At 46.5% G+C, this 23,623-nt stretch overlaps 3 protein-coding genes and 1 long non-coding RNA gene across 11 annotated transcripts in view; 2 read left to right on the forward strand and 2 right to left on the reverse strand.

Moving 5' to 3' along the window:
• Positions 1-1,599: 1,599 nt before the first annotated feature.
• Positions 1,600-5,759, reverse strand: LOC128786341 (tubulin tyrosine ligase 3-like). Of its 5 annotated transcripts, none has more exons than XM_053939558.1 (11): positions 5,509-5,759; positions 5,306-5,409; positions 4,837-5,184; positions 4,577-4,705; positions 4,385-4,499; positions 4,181-4,288; positions 3,781-3,946; positions 3,558-3,706; positions 3,239-3,485; positions 2,725-3,157; positions 1,600-2,653 (listed from the first exon to the last, which is right to left on the reverse strand). In XM_053939558.1, exons 1-11 carry the CDS (start codon positions 5,546-5,548, stop codon positions 1,817-1,819), a joined length of 2,676 nt encoding a protein of 891 aa, XP_053795533.1. In that variant the 5' UTR covers positions 5,549-5,759; the 3' UTR covers positions 1,600-1,816. The 5 variants fall into 5 exon arrangements, with proteins under 5 accessions (XP_053795533.1, XP_053795532.1, XP_053795531.1 ...); XM_053939557.1 differs by having other exon boundaries at positions 3,781-3,949; XM_053939556.1 differs by having other exon boundaries at positions 3,781-3,949; positions 4,148-4,288.
• A 154-nt stretch (positions 5,760-5,913) lies between these two features.
• LOC128786347 (uncharacterized) lies at positions 5,914-10,320 on the forward strand. Its single transcript, XR_008430251.1, has 4 exons — positions 5,914-6,001; positions 7,781-7,894; positions 9,000-9,054; positions 10,232-10,320. It is a non-coding gene; the product is annotated as an uncharacterized LOC128786347 (long non-coding RNA).
• ANKEF1 (ankyrin repeat and EF-hand domain containing 1) lies at positions 7,620-23,600 on the reverse strand. 4 transcript variants are annotated; one of them, XM_053939560.1, is made up of 11 exons: positions 23,531-23,600; positions 18,487-18,873; positions 17,850-18,049; positions 16,683-16,832; positions 16,087-16,210; positions 14,469-15,264; positions 12,640-12,657; positions 11,598-11,824; positions 10,218-10,384; positions 8,902-9,039; positions 7,620-7,881 (listed from the first exon to the last, which is right to left on the reverse strand). In XM_053939560.1, exons 1-11 carry the CDS (start codon positions 23,598-23,600, stop codon positions 7,756-7,758), a joined length of 2,403 nt encoding a protein of 800 aa, XP_053795535.1. In that variant the 3' UTR covers positions 7,620-7,755. The 4 variants fall into 4 exon arrangements, with proteins under 4 accessions (XP_053795535.1, XP_053795539.1, XP_053795538.1 ...); XM_053939564.1 differs by lacking the exon at positions 23,531-23,600 and adding an exon at positions 22,713-22,799; XM_053939563.1 differs by lacking the exon at positions 23,531-23,600 and adding an exon at positions 22,713-22,793 and having other exon boundaries at positions 18,487-18,902.
• PAK5 (p21 (RAC1) activated kinase 5) overlaps positions 23,233-23,623 on the forward strand; it is a 163,612-nt gene continuing 163,221 nt past the window's right edge. Inside the window, exon 1 of the mRNA XM_053939566.1 lies at positions 23,233-23,320. The gene's annotated coding sequence lies outside the window, so the exon portion shown is untranslated. The remainder of the gene's footprint in view (positions 23,321-23,623) is intronic.

Raw genomic sequence — 23,623 nt, forward strand, 5'->3', positions numbered from 1 at the left:
GTCATTGCTTCATGCAAGAAACTGTCCTACTCCACTTCTGATGTAGAAGGGGAGTCTCTAAATACATTCTCACTGCCACCCTTGAGGACAGTCTTGGAAGATTCATCCTGACTCAGGCAAGCCTCTCCGTTTGCTCCACTTCTGCCTGTGGACCACTGGCATCTGAATGAATTCACCAGTCATGCAAAAATGTTTTCTGAGCACTGGGTTTTCTGACTGAGTGGCAGATATCAAAATGCCAGTTAAGTCAGCTCTTCTCCCTTTCTTTGTGTGGAACCACATGTGAAGACTGGGAGAGTCTGCAGATCATTCTGGCTGGGATGAGAAGGCCCAAGGATGATGCCTGTAAGGATTTCCTAGGGGAACAGAAGATGCTCCCCCCTCAGTACTTGCTCCGCCAAACAACTTTTTCAGGGGCTACTCACCATCATGGGTACATGATCCAAACTGATGCAGATGGCCCCTGCTGCTGGCCAGGTTTGATTTTCCCCTTGCATCCAAGTTCCCTTCCACTTGCTCCCAGTGGCCCTGATGAATGCAGCCAGCAGAAAATGGCCTGTCTGGACCTTAACGCAGCAGGAGTTCCGCAGCGAACAAGGAAGAACCTTGTGGTTCTTGCAGAAAGGAGGCCTGAGGAACTGGCTCTAACAGCAGAGCACTCTCCCAGCTAATCTCCATGTAGAACTCTTCTGGCAGAAGCAGCAGCCTCTTTCTGCAGCTGATGTATCATGCACTGGTCACGCCTGCCCAGCCCAGAGCGGGGCAGGAGAGGCCCGGCCCAGCCATTCTCGGAGAACAGCAGCAGGCACAGGGCCTGGTGGGCACAAGGGCTGGGGAGCCATGAGATCCTGTCTGCTCTCTGCCAGCACAGGGGCTGTCCTGGTTGTGCCAGTTCCAGCTGTCAGGAAGAACTCACTCCACACACTGAAACAGATCCCCCAGAGAGACTAAGAAATGTCCTTCCCTGGAGCACTCACGAACCACCTGGACACAATCCTGTCCCGTGTGCTCTGGGATCACGCTGCTGGAGCAGGGAGGTGGCACCAGATGACCCACTGTGGTCCCTTCCAACCCGAGCCATTCTGTGATTCTGTAACAAGGTGGGTGACCTTGTCACAAAAGGAACCTGCAGGAGCTGGTGCTGCCCCAGGGCCTCACTGCACTCCCCCCTCACCTCCTTTCCTGTACCTCCGAGCAGCCCCAGGAGCCCTAGTGCCTACAGGGGACCCCTGAGGATATTTGACTTCCCCTTGCCAGTTCATTAATCCCCACCTGCTTCCAGGCTCAAGCACCCACTTCTTTTCTTGGCACGCACACAGGATGGGATTCCTCCTGGCATCCCCCTGGTGTTGCAGGGGGCACCAGCCCTGCCAGCACTCCATGCCTGACTGGTTCCCAGTGCCGGGGTGCAGCAATGTCACCGGTGCCACAGCTCTGTCTGGCAGGGGCCACCACAGGCAGGCAGGAGTGGAGGCAGCTTCTCCCGCCTCCTGTGTTTCTATCTCAGCGGAGGAGCTGCCCTGGCAGCCCCAGGTCCTGCTTGCAGCATCATCCCCAGCTGCATCCATATTTCCAACATACAGAAGGTCCAAGCCAGGCTCCTTCTCACGAAAGTCTATTAAAGCAGGCATGCAGGTTAAGGTGGCTACCACGGCACAGCAGTGGGCTCCCGTTCTTGTGGGAGGCAGCCGGGTGCTGCTGTGTTACCCCATCCAGGATGGGCAGGGCGCTGTCACCTCGTGGGGGTGTCTTCTGCATTCCCTTGGGAGCTGCCGGGTTCTCCTGTCCCAGGCAGGGGCCGGGGGTCCCGGTGCTGTTACAGTGCCGGCAGGCGCACTGGCCTGGCAGGAAGTCCTGCAGGAGCTGGTGCAGAGCCCGGGGGTCGCCAGGGTCTGCTGGGGGCTCCCCGGGGTTGTGGCACAGGCCCCCGCACCGGGGGATGGGCATTGATCAGGGGCAGAACTTTGTGGGGCCGAGCAGCCTGAGGCTGCCCACCTGGCTGACTGAGCTGTGTCAATCCCTGGCTCCCGGACCCTGGGCGCCACCAGGGCCTCCTGGGCGCTTCCTGGAGCGAAGGCAACCTATCCAGGGGATGGCTATTGATCGGGGGCTGAGCTTCCTGGGTGTGAGCTAACTGAGGCTGGGCATCCTCAGCTTGCCCAACCAGATGAAGGAGCCATGGCAGCTCCTGGCTCCTGGCAGAACCGCCTGGAGGTTGCCAGGGGCTCTTGGTTGCTCCCCGGGGTGGTGACACAGGCCCCCTATCCAGAGAACAGCTGGTGATCGGCAGCAAAGCTGTCTGAGGTGGAGCTTCCTGGGGCTGAGCTTCCTTGGGCTGCCCCACCACCAGGTGAAGGAGCCATGGCAGCTCCTGGCCCCCAGCAGAGCAGTCCAAGGGCTGTGGCAGTGCTGGAGGGTCAGACTTGGGCAGGGAGCAGCTGCTCTGCAGTCCCAGAGGAGGCAACTTTTCCTGTGCCGCTCTGGACCAGGGGACCTTGGTGGCTCTGTCCCCTGAGGGTGCAGGGAGCTGGGGATTGAGTACAGTGGTGGAGGGCTTGTCCTGGGAGCGATGCTTTGCCAGCTGGGGCTTCTTCAGAGAACGGCCTGTGACCATCAGCTTCAGCCCCACAGTCAGACATGAGGACACAGGTGCCTGCAGGGGGACACAAGGGCAGTGAGGGCTCGGGGTGCCTGGGGTGTGGCTGTCCCCAGCTCCCAGCCTACCTCCCTGTAGAGGAGCTCAAAGGCACCAATGGAACAGGTGGGGTTGTCCTTGCGGTCGAGCACGAGGCGCAGCGTGTCCCGCTGGACGTTGGCGCACAGTCGGCGCGTCACCGCCGAGGAGGGGCTCATGGTGGGGCAGGAGTTGATCTCCAGCAGCCAGGGCTGGAAGTCCTCCCCGATGAGAAAGTCGGCCCCGAAGAGCTCAAAGCTGCCCTTGCGGGAGCCCACCTGGTCCCGGGTGCAGCGCAGGGCATTCAGGATTGCCGCCTTCATGCCGGGCACCATGACCTGCTGCCAAGCATTCGCCTGCCCCAGCTGTGCCAGGTGGGCCTGGAACTGCTTGTTGGACCAGATCTTGTCGGGGGGCACGCGGGAGTCCGGCTGTGATGTTTTGTACCGCTTCTGGATGGAGACGTTGCAGAGGTGCCTGGCGCTGCGGCAGGGAGAGCGCGGCTGGGTCAGGGGATGCGGGGGGCTGGGCAGTGCGAGCCGGGGGTGAGGGGGGGACACTCACGGCTCCAGGTGACACAGGGAGAAGGGCCAGGAGCAGAAGCGCAGGTAGCAGTCTCGGTAGAACCAGACAGTCAGTGGCTTCCAGTCAGTCACCAGGAACCACTGCCGGATGTCGAATTTGGTGTTGAAGATGGTCAGCGGCCGTTCCACGTACTTCTGCACCACCCACTCGCACACCCGCGCCGGGGGGCTCGTGCAGTTCTGCGCCAGCTCCAGCACCTCCTCCAGCCGTGTGGCACAGACGATGCCTGGGCAACACAGCGATGGTGGGATCCCCTCTCTGTGGGGATGTGTGTGCCCCATGCTTCCCCCAGCCTTACCCCTGCCACGGGATTTGGCGCTGGGCTTGACGATCCAGATGTTAAGGTTGCCCTCCATGCTGAGCTGTGGCAGCTTCTCCTCCAGGCGCTGCAGCAGGTACTGGCACCGCTCCTGCTGCTCCCTGCCCAGCACCAGCCTGGTCCCCTCACTGTGGGGGGACACGGGGGACTCAGCATCGACCCTGCCACCATCCCCCCTGCCCCCATCTTGCTCAGCACCCACTGTGCCACACGGTAGTATTCGGGCAGGAAGCGGTCCCAGTCGATGCATGTGCGGCAGGGCGATGGGGTCTTCCTGTCGATGTCCTGGTGCCCCAGGATGCCCAGGTGCTGCTCACAGACCTCCAGGGCCTCCTCCACCAGCTGGGGATACAGTGGGGAGCGCGGCTCTGCTGTGGACAGCATGGGGTGAGAGACAGGACTCCTACACCAGCCTTGGGGCCGAAGCACTGAGCCTTCCTGTGGGATGGGTGCCTTTGGAGCTAGGGCAGGGGATGGAATAAGGGATCCCAAGCCACAGACATGAACAGAGGCTCAGCCTCCAAGCTCAGCCCTCAGACACACCCTGATGTCCCTGTTTCATCCCTCACCTCCACCCTGCTCAGCCAACTCCGTGCACCCACCTGACACCTTGTCAGATTCTGGGGGCTGCTCTGTCCCCACCGGCCTGTCCCTGACCTTCTGCAGGGCCAGTTTGAGCAGGCTGCGAGCTGCTGTCAGGAGGAAATCCTCTGAAAGAGGGAAGCATCATCCCTAGCCAATCCTGCACAGGACACAGGAAGACTGGAGCACAAGGGGTGACAGGAGGGCAGCAGCCCCAGGCTCACCAGTGAAGGCTTCCTGCTCGTCCATGAGCCCCAGCCGGTAGCACCGGGGGAAAAAGGTGTTGAAGTCAACTTGCTCGAACCAGGGCAAGTTTTGCAGGCTTTGGCACAGCCCCTCCTGTTTAGAGATGCTTGTCATTCCCTTCTGGACACCCCCACCCCTTGTGACCCTTCCCTGAGGCCCTGGCCTCCCACCTTGGTGCAAAGCGCGGACAGCCGGGGATAGCGGTTCACCATCTCAATCCTCGGCAGCAGCTCCTGGTCAATGCTGCTAAGGTGAATGGTCCAGAGGAAGTTTGGCACCTGGTCCTGCACCAGGAAGGACTGCGGGAGAGAGTGGGCCGGGGTGAGCCAGGGAGCCTCTTCCTGCCCCAAGCTATGCCCTGCCTCTGAGGGTCCCAGGGGAAGGACATGGGGAGCTGTGGCAGAGCTCAGCCCTAGCCCTCTTAGCTAACCATGAGGTTATGGATGTCATCAGAGTCCTCATTGCACTGCTCCATGTCTTCCTTCGTGTCTTCATCTTCCCTTTGCCCCTTGTTCTCCTTATCGCGTGGCCATGGGTGTTGCAGGGGCTCTGCGGTGCCCAGGGAAGGCTGTGTCCCACCACGTGGGCTCAGCACTGCCTTCCCCTGCTCATCACCGCCACCACTTGCCCTCGCCTCCAGCTGCCGTTTGCTTTGGTCGCCAGGCTGCTGCTTCAGCTGCCTGCCATTGCGGGGCAGCTTCCTCTCCACCCAGCCGCGGGCGCGCAGCAGCCGGCGAATGACGGGGTAAGGCCCCTGCACTGCAAAGATCTTCTTCTCCTGCGGGACAGCAGCGAGCTCAGCCTGCCCACCCCAGTGCTCTGGCTCGGCTCTCCTGAGCCACAGGCGCACAAATGCAAGCATGTGCCATCTCGGGGCAGTGTGAAATCGAACCCCTCACCTTAATGGCATTCTCCACACGCAGCCTGGCCTTCCTGAGCCGCTCAGACTCAGCTGCATACTGGCGGCAATGGTGGTAGCCGATGTTGGCAGCTGCTTCCTGCCCTGTGAGGACAGCCCCACCTGAGCCCACTGTCCCCATGTCCCCACATCCCCATGTCCCGAGGCCCACGGGGCGGCCAGGGAGGGGGAGAACATGCTGACCTGTCTGCCTCTGCCTCACCAAGTCTGGGGATCCTGCCATGGCATTCCGTGACCTGCCAAGCCTTCTGCCAGCATCCCAGCTGCACTCCACAGCCTCAGGATGCCCCACTGTTCCCTTGTCCTTGGCCTGCTGGGCCAGGGGCAGCTGGACTGTCACCTGCTCAAGTATTTCCCCTGGCTGAGGGGCTGCTTTGTGTCACACTGTCCCAGCCTAGTCTGATGGTGAGGGGAGCTGTGGCTGGCTCTGCAGGTTTTCCTATCCCCCCATCCCTTAGGGGCCATGGTGGGTGTCCTGCACAGGACACGGCCTCCTTATTCCATCATCACTATGATGCCACAATACAGGATGCTCAAAGCAGCCTCAGTACACAGGTCCTGGTTCTCCCCTCTTATGAGGGACTTTAACTGCCGTGACAGCTGGAGAGGCAACACAGCAAAGTACAGACAGTCTAGGAGGTTCCTGGAAAGCTTTGATGATCCCTTCCTGAGACAGGTAGTGGATTGTACTTGGATCCTTGTAGAGGATTCCACAAGGAATGGTGTGCTGCTCAACCTTGTACTAAGAACCAGGAAAAGCCTCATTGGACATGTGAAGGCTGTGAACTAACCCTAGGTAATCTCCATGACAGATCTCTGCCAGAAACAGTTTTACCTTACAGTATAATTTCAGACTGCTGCTTGATTTTATTTTGATGGTTACTGTTCAGCAAATTGCCTCTGCGCTTTTCCTTCTTTCAGAGATGCAGTTTCATTTACGATTGTTCATGGGCTCCTTGCCCACGCTACCTTCTATGACTCAACTGCAGCTCTACTATTTTTGTTATTTACAATCATCTGCAGCCAGCAGAAGTTTTATGCTGGCAGATAAAAATCACACACTGGTCATTCAGTGTGGTTTCACTCTAATTGCCCCTGAAGGATCTGTTAACAAGAACCTCAGTTACCCAGCCACAGAGGTGGGTCACAATGTTAAACTGCCATCACAGACAGGCTCCCTTGTTTCTGGTGGAGTGATCAGTGTGGTCCAGACCTGCTGGAACGTTCTTCTCCAGGAGAAGTCAGGACAACCCTCAGAGGGTCATTAATAGTGAAAGCTTTGCAGCTCTCAGGAATACTCACAAGGAGCTGCTGAACCAGAAGTGGTTCAGAAGGAATGGGAAATGAATCAGTTGCTTCAATTTGTCCTTCAGGAGGTGATGGAGCAAGGTAAATATCTTAGAAAGAAACTAGAAGCAAAAAATTTGGAACAATGAATGTGATGTCAATTTTGGATGCCCCAGAACAGTGTTTGTTAATAACCTCCTCTGGCAAATTGGAAGCGCTTAGAAAAAAATTACTGGAGGATGAAGAGATACATATTCAGGTTAGACATTAGGAGGAATTTCTTCATGGAAAGGGTTAACATTGGAATGGGCTCCTCAGGGAGGTGGTGGAGTCACCATCCCTGGATGTGTTTAAGGAAAGACTTGATGTGGCACTCAGTACCATGGTCTGGGTGACACAGTGGTCAAAGGTTGGACTCGATGATCTCAGTGGCTTGGAACTCTGCAGTGCAGGTCTCCATCAGCACCCTCTATGAGACCCCTCCTTCATCTGAGAGATAACAACAGTCTGTATGAGACATGGCAAATGGATTACAGATTATTATATCGAGATTATTATCCTTTCAAAAATCAGAAGGAAAACAATATGAGCCTGCTGGGGTGGAAGCAGTTTCAGGCCTCACGTGCACTTTGGCAAATGAATGGGAGAACATGAAAGAAGTACACTAGGCACTGTGGTAGTCCTGGCTGTAAATTCTGAACTCTCTGTTGCCTCTACAGACAACTCAGAACATTGCTGACTTAGCTAATTACTGAATGCCATCTTCATATCTATATATTTAGAGTAGAAGGGTAATGTATCTTCCAGGAAGAAGTTTTGTGTTGGGGTGAAGAAAGACTTATAAAGCCACACCTTTACAAAAGATGCGTGTGTCACAAAAGTGGCTATTCCATGAAGTATACTGAGGCAGCTCCAAGACTTAGAATCACATGAGGATAAATCTTTTTTCCAGACTAAGCCCTAAACAGAAGATTGTGTGTAAGCAACATAATCTATAGAGGAAAAACTTGACATGATTTTCTTTTATGGTAACTGAGATATATTTACTGAGCACTGCACGATTCCTTCCTTGCAAATGAGTAGCCTTTTACATCTTTGTCTCCTCAAAACCTGTGCTGAAGTAGCTTTTTCCAGGTGCTGTGCTTATTTCTTAAATTTTCTGTTGAAGAGGGTTGTAAAATCTTCCATGTGACCACAAAGAGCAGCACGTTCACGGAGCAATTCTCGCTTTTCTGCAAGCTGCATTGCTGTGGCATCAGGGCTCCATATCTACAAAATAGAGGTATGTGTGGTTAATTTGGATGGGCCTTTTGCAACAGAAGCACTAAGAAGATACTGTTAGCCAAAGAGAGCCATGTTCTAGCAGTCCTTTCCACTATGAGACATAGAAAAGAAGCAGTGTGGCCTCCCAGCAGAAGAGAGGTCAACAATTTGTGTGTGTATAAACAGAGCATTCTCTTGTTGTGACTTCCAATCTATATCATGCCATGGACTCCGATTACAGATAATGTGGGAAAGAAGATCTTAAGGTAATTATTTACAATTACTGACTCAGCCTCATGATCCTCAGAGTGGAAAATGGTAATTAGCTGTAGAGTCATCAGCTATGTAGTTTCAGTCCTCTGAGACCATTGTAGAAACTAGCATAAACCAAACACAACTGCTCAGCCAGCAGTGGTGTTATTTTCCTTTTTAAGGAGAAAAAAAAAATTACCTCACTGTGATTATGTTGTTCTGTTTCTCAGTTATTTCTAAGCGTGTATTAATAAGACCTTGACAGAAAAGCTGTATTTCCACTATTCCAACTCTAGGTAGCAAATATTTAGTGTGCTGTGGTCCATCTAGTTCAGTAACTGTCACTGAAAAAAGTCATCATGTGATAACTAATCAACAGGGCAAGTTAGAAGTTGATGCCCATGCTATCCAAATAGACTCCTATCTTTTAAAAGCAGGAATATAAAAATGTAATTGCATTTTTATTTTACTGTGGCTGCACTTTAATCCAATTTTAAAATCTGATAAGAGCTTGATTTCCACAAATATTTGTCTCATATATATATATATATATATATATATATATATATTTATATATTTGTGTTATTATATAATATACCTCCATGAACTCTTTAACATACTCTTGTTTGGTGGCAACCTCTTCAGGCTGTGTCACGTCATCTCTAAGCTAGCTGAATGGTGGAAATGTCATTGGATTGTTCTGGGTTTTGATCTCAGCAAGGTCTACCCTTAAGTTACCATGGAACTGCACTCATGTTTTGCTGCTGTACGTACTTTTCTGGGTCTGAAGGAGATGTCATTTTTGTCTTCTCTCGTGGCCAAAGATTTCCAATAAGTAGAACTGTCCTTACGGGAACGCTTTGTCTTTTCAGGAACAGGTTCTTCCTCAGGTGGCTGAGATACATCTGGAGACTGAAGGGAAAGAAGGTACCAATTATACCAATACATCATGTTCAGAAGCAAGGCATGCATCCTGCATCTTCTGATACTCTGCTACACTATTTACTGGGAGAGTATTTTTCTTAATCTCTTCAGAATCTGTTTCTCTCAAAGTTGATTTTTTAAAATCAAGAATTGCAAGGGCCAACCTTTAGAAAGGTAAAAGACACCTCTCCTCCTTGGGCACTAAAACATTAACTCCTCTTTATGACTCCCAAGAGAGTCACCTTGTACCACTGGTGGTCCCATCCTCTTCCAAGTGAGGAATAAACAAGCATCCTCCTGCCTCTGAAAGTCCTTTGCTGTCCCTGACATTCAAAACCTTTGTGCAAGGGGGATGCCAACATTTAGCTACTGGGACATATTTACTGCACTGCCCAGGGCAGCTGAAGGACACCTCCAGCCATGCAGATGCAATTGCATCTTCTCGCTAAATAGCATTCCAGATGTGACTAAAAGTACCACTGGTGAATCAGGAAGGTCTCATCCACAACAGGAGAATCTGGAGGTGGTCACGGAGGCTGGTGTCAGCTTGAGAATAGGGGAATGCTGAGGTGCTCAAAACTCCCAGAGGGTGCAGGAAAAACATTCAGAAATAAAACAGGCAAACATCAGTGTAGGATTTGAGAAACAGGACTCAGGTAAATAGTGGAAGAGGAAGCATATTGGACAAAATGGAAAATAGGAAGTTAGCAAGCCTGGTATTGTCTCAGGGAGTTCAACTAGGAGAATAAAAAACCTTTTAACCAGTTTGAAGGGTATTGCTCTTATCTTGTGAAAAAGGAGGTTCTTCCTTTAAGAAATTATGGTTACCAGTTGTTCAGAGTTTACCACAACAGACCTGGATGAGCATATACTTTAGGAGGAGGGAAAAAGAAAAGGAAATCTTTTTCTGTGTCCTGTCAGTGATGCAGGACATCATTCTGATGTGTGTCTGGGGAAGACATGAAATTTGTATAATTAGCAAGACAAATTTCAACCAATGAACAAGTTCTAATACTCACAAGAACAAGTACGGGCATCTGAAAATACTCACTTTAACAAAGTTGCCCAAGTTACAGCATTAGAGAGAAATGGGTGGCAAAGAAAGGAAAGAAAGAAGCTCCCTGCTAACTATTAGCAAATGAGTCCTTTGTTACCATCTCTCATACCTCTTTTTTCACAGGTTTCAGTGGCTCTGCTGGTTTTGGCTTCCCACCTTTTGCTGGCTTTGCTTCTTCTTTTTCTTGTTCTTCTTCCAAAATTTGCAGTTGATTTTCAAGCAGTTCAATTATTGTAGCATCTTCAAATACTTGGGCAAGATCAAGAATGCTCTTTCCTGTATTTAAAAAAATAAATATCTGTGTAAACAATGAAAATTAACTTTGGCACTGGTTTATTGCAACTGGACAATCAACTGAATTTAATATGGCCAGTATTTTATTACCCATCCCATGTGCCAGCAGCATGCCTGACATTCATGTGAGGACCAGCAGTCATCAGCACTGCTTGCAGAAATAAGACCTGGCAGAAACAAGCTTTGAAATTCATTTTTGCAGGAATATTGCAGGAATTCTTGTATTGCTTGCTTTGTTCTTAATGTTCTGCCATTTGCAGCTTAATACACTGGTCCTGCAGGTTGTCATTTTGATCTCTGAGAGCTGAGAGCATTTAGCTCTAGGAGATGGTCTGCATTCCTGACCTTGTACTGTGCTGCCCATCTCCTTCTGCCTGTGCTTGCTCTGTGGCTGGCAAGGGAAAGCCCCCTGATGGAAATAAACAGCTTCAGTGCTTAATGAAGGAAAAAAAATCTGTTCTGGTTCTTATGAGACTCTGGCTGTAAAGTAGCTGTGAGATTGAACTGCTGTGTGAATCAGAACTCCACATGATATAAGAAATAAGGAATACACATCCCTTCTACAAGCAGGGTTTCACTACTAGGCATTTTGGCAAGGAAAGTCTCATTGTGTAACAATGTCACTTCCTATGTTAGAGCAAGAGCTTGAAAGGTGATGCATGTGAACTTTTAAATTACTCTGGAGACAGTGGAAATAACACTGAAGGAGGGATCTGCTTTGAGGAGGTAACACTTCAGTACCGGCTCAGATTTGGTTTTCTGTTAATTATGTTCTTCTCAGGAGTTATATCTACATGTAGAGCAGCAAGGAAGTTTTTTTAACCAGGGCTGCCTGTGCCTAAAAATAAATCACTTAAATGAGGGGCAGACTATACTCTGGGCCACAACTGAAATCTAATTTTCCCTCAAATAATAATAGATAGAATGTTTTCATTAAAGCCACTTATAACTCTGTATGTATCTTGTGAGGAGTAACAGTCTTCTGAATTGAGTAATTAATCATGATACTTCATTTTATAGATATGCAAAGCCCAAGAAAGCATTTTTTCAATAATGATTCCAGACTGGAGTAAACTAACTGAACCTGTTACCTTCATCCCAATGCTGACGGCAATGCTAAATGCAGAACAGTTCCCAAAGTGTTCCGGGTGTTTTTAATAAAGAAACAGCCTATTTTGGAGACATTGCTATTTACCATTGCTGTTTATAGCTTGGACATCAGCACCTGCAGTGATTAAGAAATAGACCATGTCCAGCCTGCAGGCCTCAATGGCTCTCATCAGTGGGGTGGCATCGCCTATTGCAGGGGCATTCACGGCTGCTCCAGCCTTCACCAGCACCTCAGCAATATCCAGGTGTCCATTATAGCAGGCATGATGCAGAGCAGTCCACAGGAAGTTGTCTGTTGCATTTACATCAGCCCTGCACAGGGTAAGAGCAGTTGTGGCAGCTGAAGCTGTTGAGTATCTACACTAACAGCCCCAGCTCCAAGTGCAGTCAGCTGGAACTGCCCACTGCAATGGGCAGTTTATATATATTCAATATAATATAAGTATATATATTCAATATAAGTATATACATTCAATATAATATAAGTTTATAATATTCAATATAAATAGCTATTTTCATATTGCTATTCTGAACCCATTTGAGTCCCTGAACTTGTCATGGAATAGTAAGTGTGCCTGGGTGCTACTCATGTTCCCCCCTAAGCCATGAGTTTTCTTCACATGGAGCTTTTCATGGGTACAAGAAAAAACCCAGTCATTCAAACACCTTAGCCCTCTAAAAGGCTGCTAGTGTTTGTGCTCCAGGTTCACTGAGAATGGCAGAAAGCAGATTAAGGAACTCAAAAAGTTCACTTCTGGGCCAAGAACAGGTGTTACACGACATGTGGCAACACTACAGAGCTCGCCTGCACGAGAGGGAAGTGTTCACCTTTCCTTTCATTGTTGCTGCCTTCTGCCTGCATCATTTCTCTGCATTGGCTTCTCCCTTCCACAAATGAGTTACAGAAGGTCTGCCTTGGGAATCTGAGCATTGAAAAACTATTCAGCTACTGTGCTGCTGGGCTAGGATCTGTTTCTGCTCCCAAATTAAAACTGGGATGCTCTGGATAAAGGAAGGGCTAGTTCAGGGGAGATCCTTGCAATAGGCTGCCTTTGGATGAAACTGAGAGGAAAAGCATTATCAGCCCTAGAGGTCCTGAAGGGAGTTAGGGACACTGTCCCACTTACTTGGTGGACAAAAAGCTGCTGTCTTCCCAAAAGACAAGGAGGAGAAAGAAGAAAAATTATGAAGGAAGCTGCTTCCAGGGATAGCTATTCACTCTTCAGGTCAGGTGATTGTCTAAATAAAAGTACAGATTCATCTGTTCTTCTTTCCTTGTTTAAATTTTTAAACTTTTTCAGAATTCTATCTTTGATGAGTTCTTAGCACAGTAAATTCCCCCGACCTACCACGTTTATCTCTCCTTTCAGTCACTAAGCTGTTATGGTTTATTTGTATGCAGTTTTCAATTGTTTTAATTCTCATTAAAATAAGCTCCTTCAGTTTTTTCACTTTCTCTCTCAACCCAACCTCCTTTCCTGCACTCACATTCTGTCTGCCCCTTAACCCTTCTTCCTAACTTCATCCTATCAGAAAGAAACCAATTAATGGGAATAGGGACAATGCAGCACTGATTTAAAAATTCCTCTGTATTTTCTGCCCATCAAGCACAGAATTTCCCATCAGACCAAATTTAATTTACTTCTAGTTCTTTCTGGAGGAAGATAGAAAGTAGATACCACCAATTTAATTTTAAACGTAATAGATGTTAACCATTTATCTGGATAAATGTTTTGTTTTGTATTCAATATGGATTTGTGGTTCTGTACTGAAAAGGTTATAATGTAAAAGGTATTTGAATGCCTGTGCCAAATTGCAAGCCCATAATGCTGAGACATGCAAACCTAAATGCTACTGATAACTTTCCTGTCAATTTTCATTTCTGTCAATTGAAAAAATCTCAAAAGTGGTACTATTTTTTCAAGCTAAGTTACTGTGTTTCTAGTTCTTATTGTTAAATATTGTTGTGACTCCAGTGCTGTCTATGGAGGCTTGGTAAAAGGAGTAGAGATTAATCTAGTGGATTAATTTGGTAGCTCCTACATCTTTATCTTTGGAAAACCTGAATATACACATTACCCAATTTTCCTTATGCTCTAGGAATGTCAGTGTAATTACCAGGGTGTGGAAAGATCCATGTGCTGTTTGTTTTTGCAGGAACCAGAGCAATGACTACAGCCCCTTTCCCTGACATATTAACATGAATTCTGTCTTTGTATAGTAGAGAGAGAACAGAGTTAACAGAGAAAGAGTTAACAGAGAAAGAGAGAACATCTTTGAAAAATGTTCATTTAAGCATTTATGTGAAGGATTGTAGGACCACAGCAGTCTGACAATAAGAGATTATGCTATTACACAAGTATGACTGAATCTTTCTGAAACTGCTTTCATTTTTAAGCTGTCATTGAGATTTTTCACAAGTGTGTCTGCAGGCTACAGAATTGCTGGAGCACTTCTAAAATGAGGACCAGGCTAATTAGTAGCAGGGGCTTCTGATGTAAATCCCACTGTTTCAGCCTGCCTCAGCTGCAGAGGAAAGTGAAGGTTTAAACCAGTCATGTGGAACAGGAAAGTCCAGGATCACCTCGATGATTTCAGGCAAGTCCTTCGAGTCAGATTTCCCCAAAATCATTTTCCAGTTTTGAGAGGTCACTTGTGAGGATGCACTACATAAGACATGGGTATGAACTCTGCTGCTGACCAAATGTCAACAGCCCAGACACCACAAATTTCAGTCCTGGTGAACTGGTCTCTTGGTTGCTTTCATTTCCATGCTACTGAAATGCAAAAAATAATAAATTTAACCCCTGTGACTTGAGATCCTAGGGAACTAACTTTAATATTAAATGTTACGTAAGCAAAAAACAAATCATAGCCTTTTGCATCCAAATATTTACTGGATATTTATGCTTTTGAAAGCCTTCCCAAAATAGCAATTAAATTGAAATTATCTTACCCCTTTTCCAGAAGAAACTCCACAAGAACTATATTGCCACTTGCACATGCAACCATCAAAGGTGTTTTGTAATATTTATCTTTTACGTCTACTGGCACGCCCTCGTCGAAGGCTTTCTGCAGAGACACAAAGTCTCCTTCTCTGACCAGGTAGTTGATATCCATGAGGGTTTTCCTTGGCTCCTCTACATACCAGGCACGGTCATCGAGCACAGGATGGGCGGATTGGAGGGCCTGTTTGAAACGCTGCTCTTCAGGAATGTTTGGGACAGCCTCAACCATGTAGGTAGGGAAGCCATCTTCCCTAAGCGAGCGTTCACTCTTAGGGATTACACAAATTGGCACAGGAAGGCCTTTTTTGCCTTTTTTTCTCGGCGGTTTCTTCTTCTTCTTTGCTTTGGGCCCAAAGGATGATAGCAGAAAAGTTTTCTGCAAGTATTTTGAGCCTTTAAAAAAATCGTCAAGGCTGATCCTGTCAGTAGATACTTCATGCTTTTTAGCAAGAATTTCTATTTGTTCCTCATCCACAGTGCCCCAGCGCTTCCGAATGACTGACATAAAATAATTTCTGGATACCATCCCATCTCCTTCTTCATCAATCTCACACTCCTTGCGGATGGCATCCTCATGCTGCAAAGACCAGTCGTACACCTTCAGGTACCAGGCAAGGACCTCATCTGGTTTTTTAAAGGCCTTTTCAGCTTTGCGCAATACTGCTGCTGCTGCTTTAAACCCACCGCTCTTGGCAACCTCCCTTGGGGTCAGATGTGCCAGGTTTGACCATGTAGGATCACAGCCTAGAAATATGGACACAATCTGGCTAATAGTGCAGTGGAATTCATAATGATGTAATATAAGAAAGTTATAATAAACAGGCAACTCATTGCCACAGGCCTACAATTTTATATAAATAGCAGTGGTAGGTGGAACCACATTATTGGTCCCAGGCTGGAAGGTCAGCCACATGTCCATATTTTTTTTCCCAAAGGGAGAAGCATTGAGCAACCCATGGTCTATTTATTTATCCACTCATGAATATGCATAAAAAGAGAAAAGTTCAATGGACACTTTACGTTTTACTTGAAGTGGTGAGCAAGGTTAAGAAGCAAACTAATATTAAAGTGTCACTTATTTCTGTACCCCAATTTGGCAATGGATCACTACTTTGATTCCAATAACAGAATGTGGATTTTGCATGGTCCTCTTGAATCAAAGCTTGAAGTGCCATGATCATCTGATCAAGTCAGGATAGGATCACAGCTGCTTCAGGGCATGTTTCAATATCCATGGGCATGAATTTTTCCTCATAACTGCACAGAGATTTTTTTTTAAGTGATCATCAAATCAAAAATTTATTTTCTATTGGAAGTTTCAATACAATACATCTAAACCTGGAAGCACTTAATACTGTCCAACATTAAGTTATACAAACCCCTGGTGCTTTCCTTGAGAAATGTTTTCTTATCCACATAAGAGCCTCTGTTAGCCCCTTCTAAATGAGAATTTTGCCACAGGGTACCCAAGAGTCAAATCCTTCATAGACACCCAATTGAAATCTTTCCTTTAGCACAGAAATAGAATACAGATAATAGTTGTGAAGTAATTTAGTTTTAATGTACCTCTTTGTCCTATATATCTGCAGCAATCTGTAAATCCTCCCTCTGCAGCATAATGAAGTGGTGTGTTACCATTCATAGCAATCAGTTTCAAGTCTGCACCATAACCTGAAATAATCGTCAGAATCTAGAAAAACAAACAGAGTCCCACCAAAAATCTTGTCTGTTCTTAACACATGGAAATGTGAGATTGATTTACAAATAAATGCAGTATCTTACATTCCCATTCTAATAATGAAGTTCTCTCCCATGTCCAGCTGGTCAATGCACATATAACATTAATGTTTTCTCTAGTACTATGCTTATTTAACTGATGAAACAGAAACCTTGTGTAGTTATAGACACCAAGGAGAGTGAGTCTTCTTGCCAGCTCACTGTGAGCCCCCATCTGGCCTATATATCACTGTTGGAATCCCTTTGATACTTAAAAAGAATCTGCTTTTGATTACTGATCATTATGCTTTGATCAGCTGAGATAATGGACTCAAAAAAACCCAAACGAAACACACTCCAAAAACCCAAAGCAAAACCCTGTAACAACAAAAAAGCCACCCAGCTTTGGCTTTGCAGCAATGCTTTAACACCACAAATGTTAATACCTCAAAAAAGCCTTCTTTGGCTGCGAAATGTGCAGCACTGTGTCTTTCAAAATCGAACAGGTTCACATCGGCTCCCCTCCGAAGCAGATCCAGCACCACCTCGGCAGCACCTTCCCGTGCAGCTTCCATCACGGCCGTGCGCCCCGTGGCCTGCAGGGGAGCGAGAGAACAACCAGTTTGTTCCGTGTGCTAAGGCTGCAGCAGTGGGAGCTGGCTGTTCCAAGCTGGCATAAAACTGGAAGTCTCCTTTTAGCTATTACTGGGAACAAACGACAAGCCTAATAGTTTCAAAGATATTTGCAGGTAAGCTTTCAGAATCTGCTCATAGTGCTGCTAGCTAAGAGAGAGCAGTCAGATCCCAACAACTCAAGTACATTGAAGGCTCGAGTCCCTTGAATAATGCCCATGAAAATCAATTCCTTAGTTAAGGAATCCTGTATTCTGTGGGTATCTTCTCATGCATATTTACAACATCTAACACAAAATACCACCTCAGCTTATGAAAGCAGGAGCATAAGGAGCTCTGGCTGGAGGAATACTATGGGGAAGGCAAAGCAACCAGGGAATTTCACTATGGTTCTGTGAGGAAAAGTTCACACTCTAATACATTAATGTTGTCTTTTCCTAGATAATAATGGATGTTTGCTTTGGATAACTCTAAGGGGAAGCTTGAGCTTCTTGATTTTATCAACAGCACAGAGCTTCAGTCTTTCAGGTCTTTGTTAAATTAAGGAAGCAAACAAATAAATGATTAAGACATACAAAAGAGAAAAAGTTTCTTATGCCTTGTTCCTGCCTTGATTGCTCATCTGATTTTCCCTAATGGACTTACCTTTTGGTGAATATTATTTCAACTCTGCAAATCTAAAGGCACATCATGGCAAATACAAATCAGCACTGCTCCACTGAAGTACAGTGAACTGCAGTTCCTAACAGCTGACTCAGTTACATCTAAGTTTGGGGAAATATTTGCACTCTAAACCTATAAAAATCGAAAAGAAGACTTAAATCTGTCTCCTTCAAAAAAAGAGTGGCACAGAAGCGGGGAAGGGGTATGGCCACCTAGTTAAGCAATTTTCACTGCTTTATTTTTTTAATGTGAGGATTTAAGGTCGTGTACTCTGCTCTATATCCTGTATCAGTCCTTAGTTACAGAAATGCTCATACCGGATCTTTTGCATGGGGATCTGCTCCTTTGTCCAAGAAAATCAGGCACATTTCTTTAACCTCATGAGCTTGCTCACAGGCTTGTAGCAGCACAGACCTCCCAGTAGTGGTACAGTTGTTGACATCTGCACCATATTCCAAGGCAATTTGCAGGCAGTGGGAGTGGCGTTCTGTAGGTGAAAGGCAGTAAAACAAAATACCTGCAAAGGAAACCAGTGGGGATTAGGGTGCAAAAGGAAATTACCAGAAATGTTCTGAGGCTGTGAGCTTCACAGCTGACCAGTCTGCAACAGAGACCCCTTCAGTGATGGTGTATTCATGCAAAAAAGACTTCTACTTCAGAGACTTTACTTAAGGAGAAAACCAGAGCTCTGTATGCCACAGACCATGTGAGGAATGTGAGTCTCAATTATAAGTTACCTCTCAGCTCTGTACTGGGGAGACTTATGATTTAAAGGCCTAGATTCTTCAGGGAGAATTATTTTCATTTCCATCAAAACTGTTATGGCCAACAGCTTCTGTTGGGCCATAAGGATAACCCTCAAGCACAGTTCCTCTCCACAGGTGGGACACATCACGTGTAGTAAGTGTGCCATGCAGTTAAGGGATTGCTTTATGGTACTTTCTTCTTACTCACCTTTCCCTTCATTATCCACAGCAGTCATGTCTGCATTAGCTTTTGCTAATAATTCCAAAATCACCTCATAGCCTAGCTCAGCTGCCTTCATGGCTGGAGTGCATCCCATGTTGTCGTGGACATTTGGATGAGCTCCATGTTCCAGCAGGAAGCGACACATTTCAATGTCATTTTTCATGGAGGCCACGTGAAAGGCACTATAGCCTTCCTTGGGCTCTGTGTAATTAATGAGATCTGGGAATCCTTTCTGGATCAGATTTTCTATTTGCTTCTTGTCTTTCTCGTGAACACACTGAAGAAGTTTGTAGATCTGTAAGTTTAGAAGCCTTTTATCTACTGGTAGCATCCCAGGATAGGGAAGATTTTCTTCTTTCAAGGAAGTACTTTCTGCATGGACAAAAAAGAAAACATGCAATCTCACAGAGGAGATTATAATGACATGTCATTAAAAATCAGGAATCAGAACATATTCACAGCATGAAAATATCCACTTTACCTGGACAGAACACTAGGTTTTGAACTAATTTATCTTTTACTGTGGGCAGCACATATAGAGACTATATAAACCCAAGTGGGCACCTTACAAAATTTTTGTTTCTAGTCATCCAGCTGTTCTGAAGAGGTCTCATTCAAAGAGAAAATTAAGTTAAGAAGCTGTAGGGTAACTGCTCTCCATTCAAGGAACTGTTATAATTTACAATTACTTGGAAGCCTAAGGGGAGGCTGTTCATCTGTTATTTTCAATGGGGGAAAAATCACAAGACACCGTGTCCTCTGCACTTGCTGAAACATAAAATTGATACAAAAATTTATACTAACATCACCTCATCGGTGCTTGAGCACCTTCCCCTTTTTTTTTTTTTTTTTTTTTTCTTGGTATCTGATGTATGAACTTCCTGATGAACTTCCTGCTAGGCTATGTACATAAAAGAGTAAGTCAAATTTCTCTGCAACAAAACCCTTGGAGAAAAAAATACGCAGATAGCAGGGCACTGGTCTGGGAAAAGGTTCTTCCAGCTCATGCATCACAAGCTTCTTGAAAAAAATTCAGTGCAGGACTTTGCACTTGCCTTAATTCTGGATGTTTCTCGGTTTTTTCCTTTTAGGTTTTTTAGCCTCTTTTAGATAGTCTCAGCACTCATGGCTGGAGGGTCAGGAAGGGTCAGACATTGTAGGGACCATTTCTGAAGCTTTCCTAAGTGGATGGGAAGCTTCCTATCAGCTTCAGCAAGCCTTGGGTCAGCCCGTCCTCCAGAACTCTTACAGGACATGCAGCACAAAAAGATGAAGGAACATCTGTTAGAGAATACTTGGGGTTTGGTTTGTTTGGGTTTCTTACTTATTGCAGTATAGTGTGTAAATGAGACCACTCAGCATCTGCCTGGCTACTGCTGGGTGCTTTGTGGATGTCTGTGAGAAGGGGAAATTGCAGAGAGAGATGCAGAAGGATGCACAACTCCAACAGACTTTGTGAGGCAAGACCTCCCATTCTGGGAAGGAAGCCTGAGAGAAAGCTGCAGGAAAAGTATAAAAAGATGACTGAAGGTGAATCATGTTGGGAATGCAGAGAGGTAATTCTTGTACCACAGGTACAACTTGCCAGTTGTAGTTTCTGTAGCTATTGCCTTTCATTTCTTTGGAAGTTCTGTGTCCAGCCTAGTTTTGGAACAGAGATTGGATCAATCTGTTGGCAGATTTCTGAGAACTGTCCCTCTTGTTTTCCCTGCCAGACAAGGCCCTCAGCTCCCTCCCTGTGCATCCAGCTATGCTGGCTGAAGGTGTTGTTATTAAAAGCTGCTCCCTTGCAGAAGTGTTTAAGTGAGTACTAAAATGCAAAGACTTTCTCTTTGCAATGAAACCTGGTCTGAATAGATCAGCTGCTCTCAGATGTTCTCCATTTAAACATGGCATTACTTAAATCCTTTTCTGTTTTGGTCTTACATAACCCTCATTCTGATAATAAACAAGTATATTCTTACATCAAACAATTAAATCTTTAGGTAGCAATAATTTAAATCTGTCACCTGTGGCTTGTTTGTTCTATCCCTGCTATGTTGTGCTTCCTATGGCATTTTGTCCAGTGAAAGGGAATAAATGCAGAGATTTTTATCCCGCTGACAGGAGTTACACCTATAGCAACCCTGTAGTCCTAAAGCTTAGGGCTGAGAAATAAGGGTACTTCAGAGTAATGCCCTGCTAGAAGTGAACACTGGAGTCCCCAAAGAGCCTGGCTTTTAGAGCCTGAAGCAATTTCTGAGCAAATCCTCAATACAGGAAGTTTTTTCTCTGGCTACTGAGTACAGGGAAAAGTTGTGATGCAAACTCTACATCACAGGGGCCGTGAGGAAGAGTAGCAGGAAGGTTCTGCAGGGAAGGTTCTTACAGTACTTACACCACTGAAATTCAGCAAAAGAAATGTTTTTAAAGATACTTAGATGGAACTGACAAGTTAAATATTCTCTTATGCTTTTGTTCCACTTCCCACCATCCTGCAGCAGTAAGGAACTTGGGTTTACTTCCAAAAAACTTTCTTCCCACTTTTATTCATGATTTGCACCTGGATTTTGCACAGCATTTTTCAGGAACTTATTTGGGATGAAAACCTGCTTTTTCTTCCCTTCTATCTCCCCCTGAAGCAGCAAACACCAAAGAAGTGACATTCTCCTTGGTCATAGGTTAGTAATGCCACAAAATGAGTAGAACTCATGAACTAGTAATGAGCAGAACTGCAGTAAAAACCTGTTAGTAACTAATCTTCAATGAACAAACATGAACAAATTGATATAACATTCAATACATGTGGATTTGGATTTATTTCATGGATTATCTTGGAGACTCCTTGAGATATTTGCTCCCTATAACCTCTGCCCCACGCTGGACATGAGACTGATGGCACACCTTACACTTACTGCACACTTTAATTTTTGCTCACAGTGTAATGCACAATTTACTACCATTTTAGTCTTGATCAGATTTTTTCTGGTGCTTTTGAGCTGCTTATCACAGTATTATTTTAACATTTCACATGCAGCAATAAAATTATTTCCATGAGCAGAAGTGAAATTATTTTTATCGTAATAGTGAAGTCTGTTGTTATCACAATTCAGCCACTGAGTCCTTACCCAGTTTTAAGTCTTCAAAGCATTAAGAACCAACAATTTACACGAAAACAACCATAACATTTTAACTGTTACAGTTATTATTTCTTTGCAGCATTTGTTGAAAGTGACTGGATCCAGTTTTATTAGAAGTTGCTAAAGTAGCAGCATCAAAGAAAGACAGGTGGGACAAGAAACTCTAGCCAGGGTCATGTAAAGTTATAAGCAAGGGAAAAAGGCTTCTAAAAAGAAAACTGCAACATCTTGTCAGTTTTCATTAAGTAAACACTACCAACCCTGTGTACTTCGTAGATTTTTTTTTATCACTTCACCTATAACAGATGGTTTAATGGAAAATGAGGGATTGTTAGTGTGGCTTTGAGACAATCATGCTCTTGGGAAGGCTTCATGAAGCCGTAACCACAAATCCCAAGCCTGTAATGTGTGCTTCGCAACAATTTTATCTGTTGACAAACATCAACAGACTCACTACCTTCATTCTGCCGGCTTGTGTCACTGTTCTGATGGAGAGCATGAACTCATTTCAAATCCAGATTAAACCTTTTCTCAGTGAACCTGGCATTAAAAATACCATTTTAGTCGGATTCCTGTTTTCCCACTAAACTTTCCAAGCTGTGATGTAGGTAGATTGATAGAGAGGGAAGTTCTGGTGGCCAGTGATCTCATTCCCTGTCTCCCAGTCAAAGCCTGCTGCCTGACTGCTGCTGGAAGAACTTGTGACTCTGCCTTAAAAGTTTGCACCGTTTGTCTGTTTCAACATTTCCAGTTGAAAACATCCCTTTAATTATCACTATGCAGAAACCAGTAAACAAAATTTTCATGTGTTTTATCTTTAGTGGGAGAAAATAGCTGAGCACTTTCTAAATTTAATCCCTTTGCATGCTGGGCACAGAGATAAGCACAAGCCCTATATGTCAGTATAAAAGGAACCAATATGGTAACAGTGCCATGGTATATTTACAGCTTTATGTGAATAATTGCACTGGATTTTTGACTGTGACTAATGTTTAATAGGAGTGATGCAGCAAAATCTTCCTAAAACTGAATTCCAGTATCATGAATAGCCTATAATGCTGTGGTTTTTTGGTGTTAATTCTCCAGTAATACCTTGCCTTGGGCTGAGGCACAGCTGAGCACAGTGATGGGCACTTAGGTCCGAACTGAACCAGTTTCAATGTTGTGTGGAGATCTCAGCCCAGATCCAGTCCTCTGGGAAATGGGGCCCAGTCCTGAGTGCTGTAAAGGCAGTTCCAAGGTTATGGCTGGCTTAGATCAAAATATGTGCATCTTTTTGTCTTCAGCTTGCTTTGCAACTTCCAGTCACTTCAGTACCCATCAAAACTGGGATGTAATGGAGCCAAATTTGCCAGCACCTGGCAATCAGCTTTGTGAGCAACACCTGTGGGGACAGGGGCTCGGGCGGGGGGGGGTGGCTCCTCAGTCAGGAGCCCAGCTGGGCTTCAGGGAAGCATCTGGAGTGCTGTGCAGTCGGGGATGAGGTGCTGCTGCGCCCAGGAACAAGGAACAGGGTGGCAGCCGGGATTGGTTTATTTTCCCTGGACTGCGACTCAGAGGAACGGGCGGCCTGTAGAGGATACTGGCTTTAACGGGAGAGAAACTGCTGGAACGGGAGGATGCTGGAGAGACGGTGATGACCCAAACAGGGTTTCCTGCTAAGGACGCGCTGGTCTGTCCGTTCAGACACCCAAACTGAGGTAAATGCCAGCGGCGAGAGGTGCGGGCCGTGAGGGGGGCGATGTGCGGCGCGTCCGTGTCCTGCGAGGCTGCGCTCAGCCCTCACGGCCCGCCGGCTCTGCCCGAGCCCCTGCGCAGTGCCGGGGAGGGCGGCCCGAGCCCCGCCGCCCTCTCGCCACCACGTCCGGCAGCGGCGGCGGCTGTGACCCTCGGCAGCCCGGGGCACTCACCTGAGGAGCAGGAGGACGCCGAGGGCTCGGGGGCCGCAGCCGGATCCCCGCCCGCCTCAGCGGCCGCCATCGCCGCCGTGGCCGTCTCCTTGG

This window comes from Vidua chalybeata, chromosome 3 (assembly GCF_026979565.1).
Source record: "Vidua chalybeata isolate OUT-0048 chromosome 3, bVidCha1 merged haplotype, whole genome shotgun sequence".
NCBI classification, from domain to species: Eukaryota; Metazoa; Chordata; class Aves; order Passeriformes; family Viduidae; genus Vidua; species Vidua chalybeata.

Excerpts from the sequence above, each read along its gene's own strand:
- LOC128786341 (XM_053939555.1), bottom strand. The coding sequence starts at position 5,548 with ATGGCAGGATCCCCAGACTTGGTGAGGCAGAGGCAGACAG. Across the intron at positions 5,185-5,305 it reads GTGTGGAGAATGCCATTAAG|GAGAAGAAGATCTTTGCAGT; the intron begins GTGAGGGGTTCG and ends GCTGTCCCGCAG. Across the intron at positions 3,707-3,780 it reads GAATACTACCGTGTGGCACA|TGAGGGGACCAGGCTGGTGC; the intron begins GTGGGTGCTGAG and ends GTCCCCCCACAG.
- ANKEF1 (XM_053939560.1), bottom strand. The coding sequence starts at position 23,600 with ATGGCGGCCGCTGAGGCGGGCGGGGATCCGGCTGCGGCCCCCGAGCCC. Across the intron at positions 18,050-18,486 it reads TGTGGATAATGAAGGGAAAG|GTATTTTGTTTTACTGCCTT; the intron begins GTGAGTAAGAAG and ends TTTCCTTTGCAG. Across the intron at positions 7,882-8,901 it reads TCTCCTTCAGACCCAGAAAA|ATATGGAGCCCTGATGCCAC; the intron begins GTACGTACAGCA and ends TCTATTTTGTAG.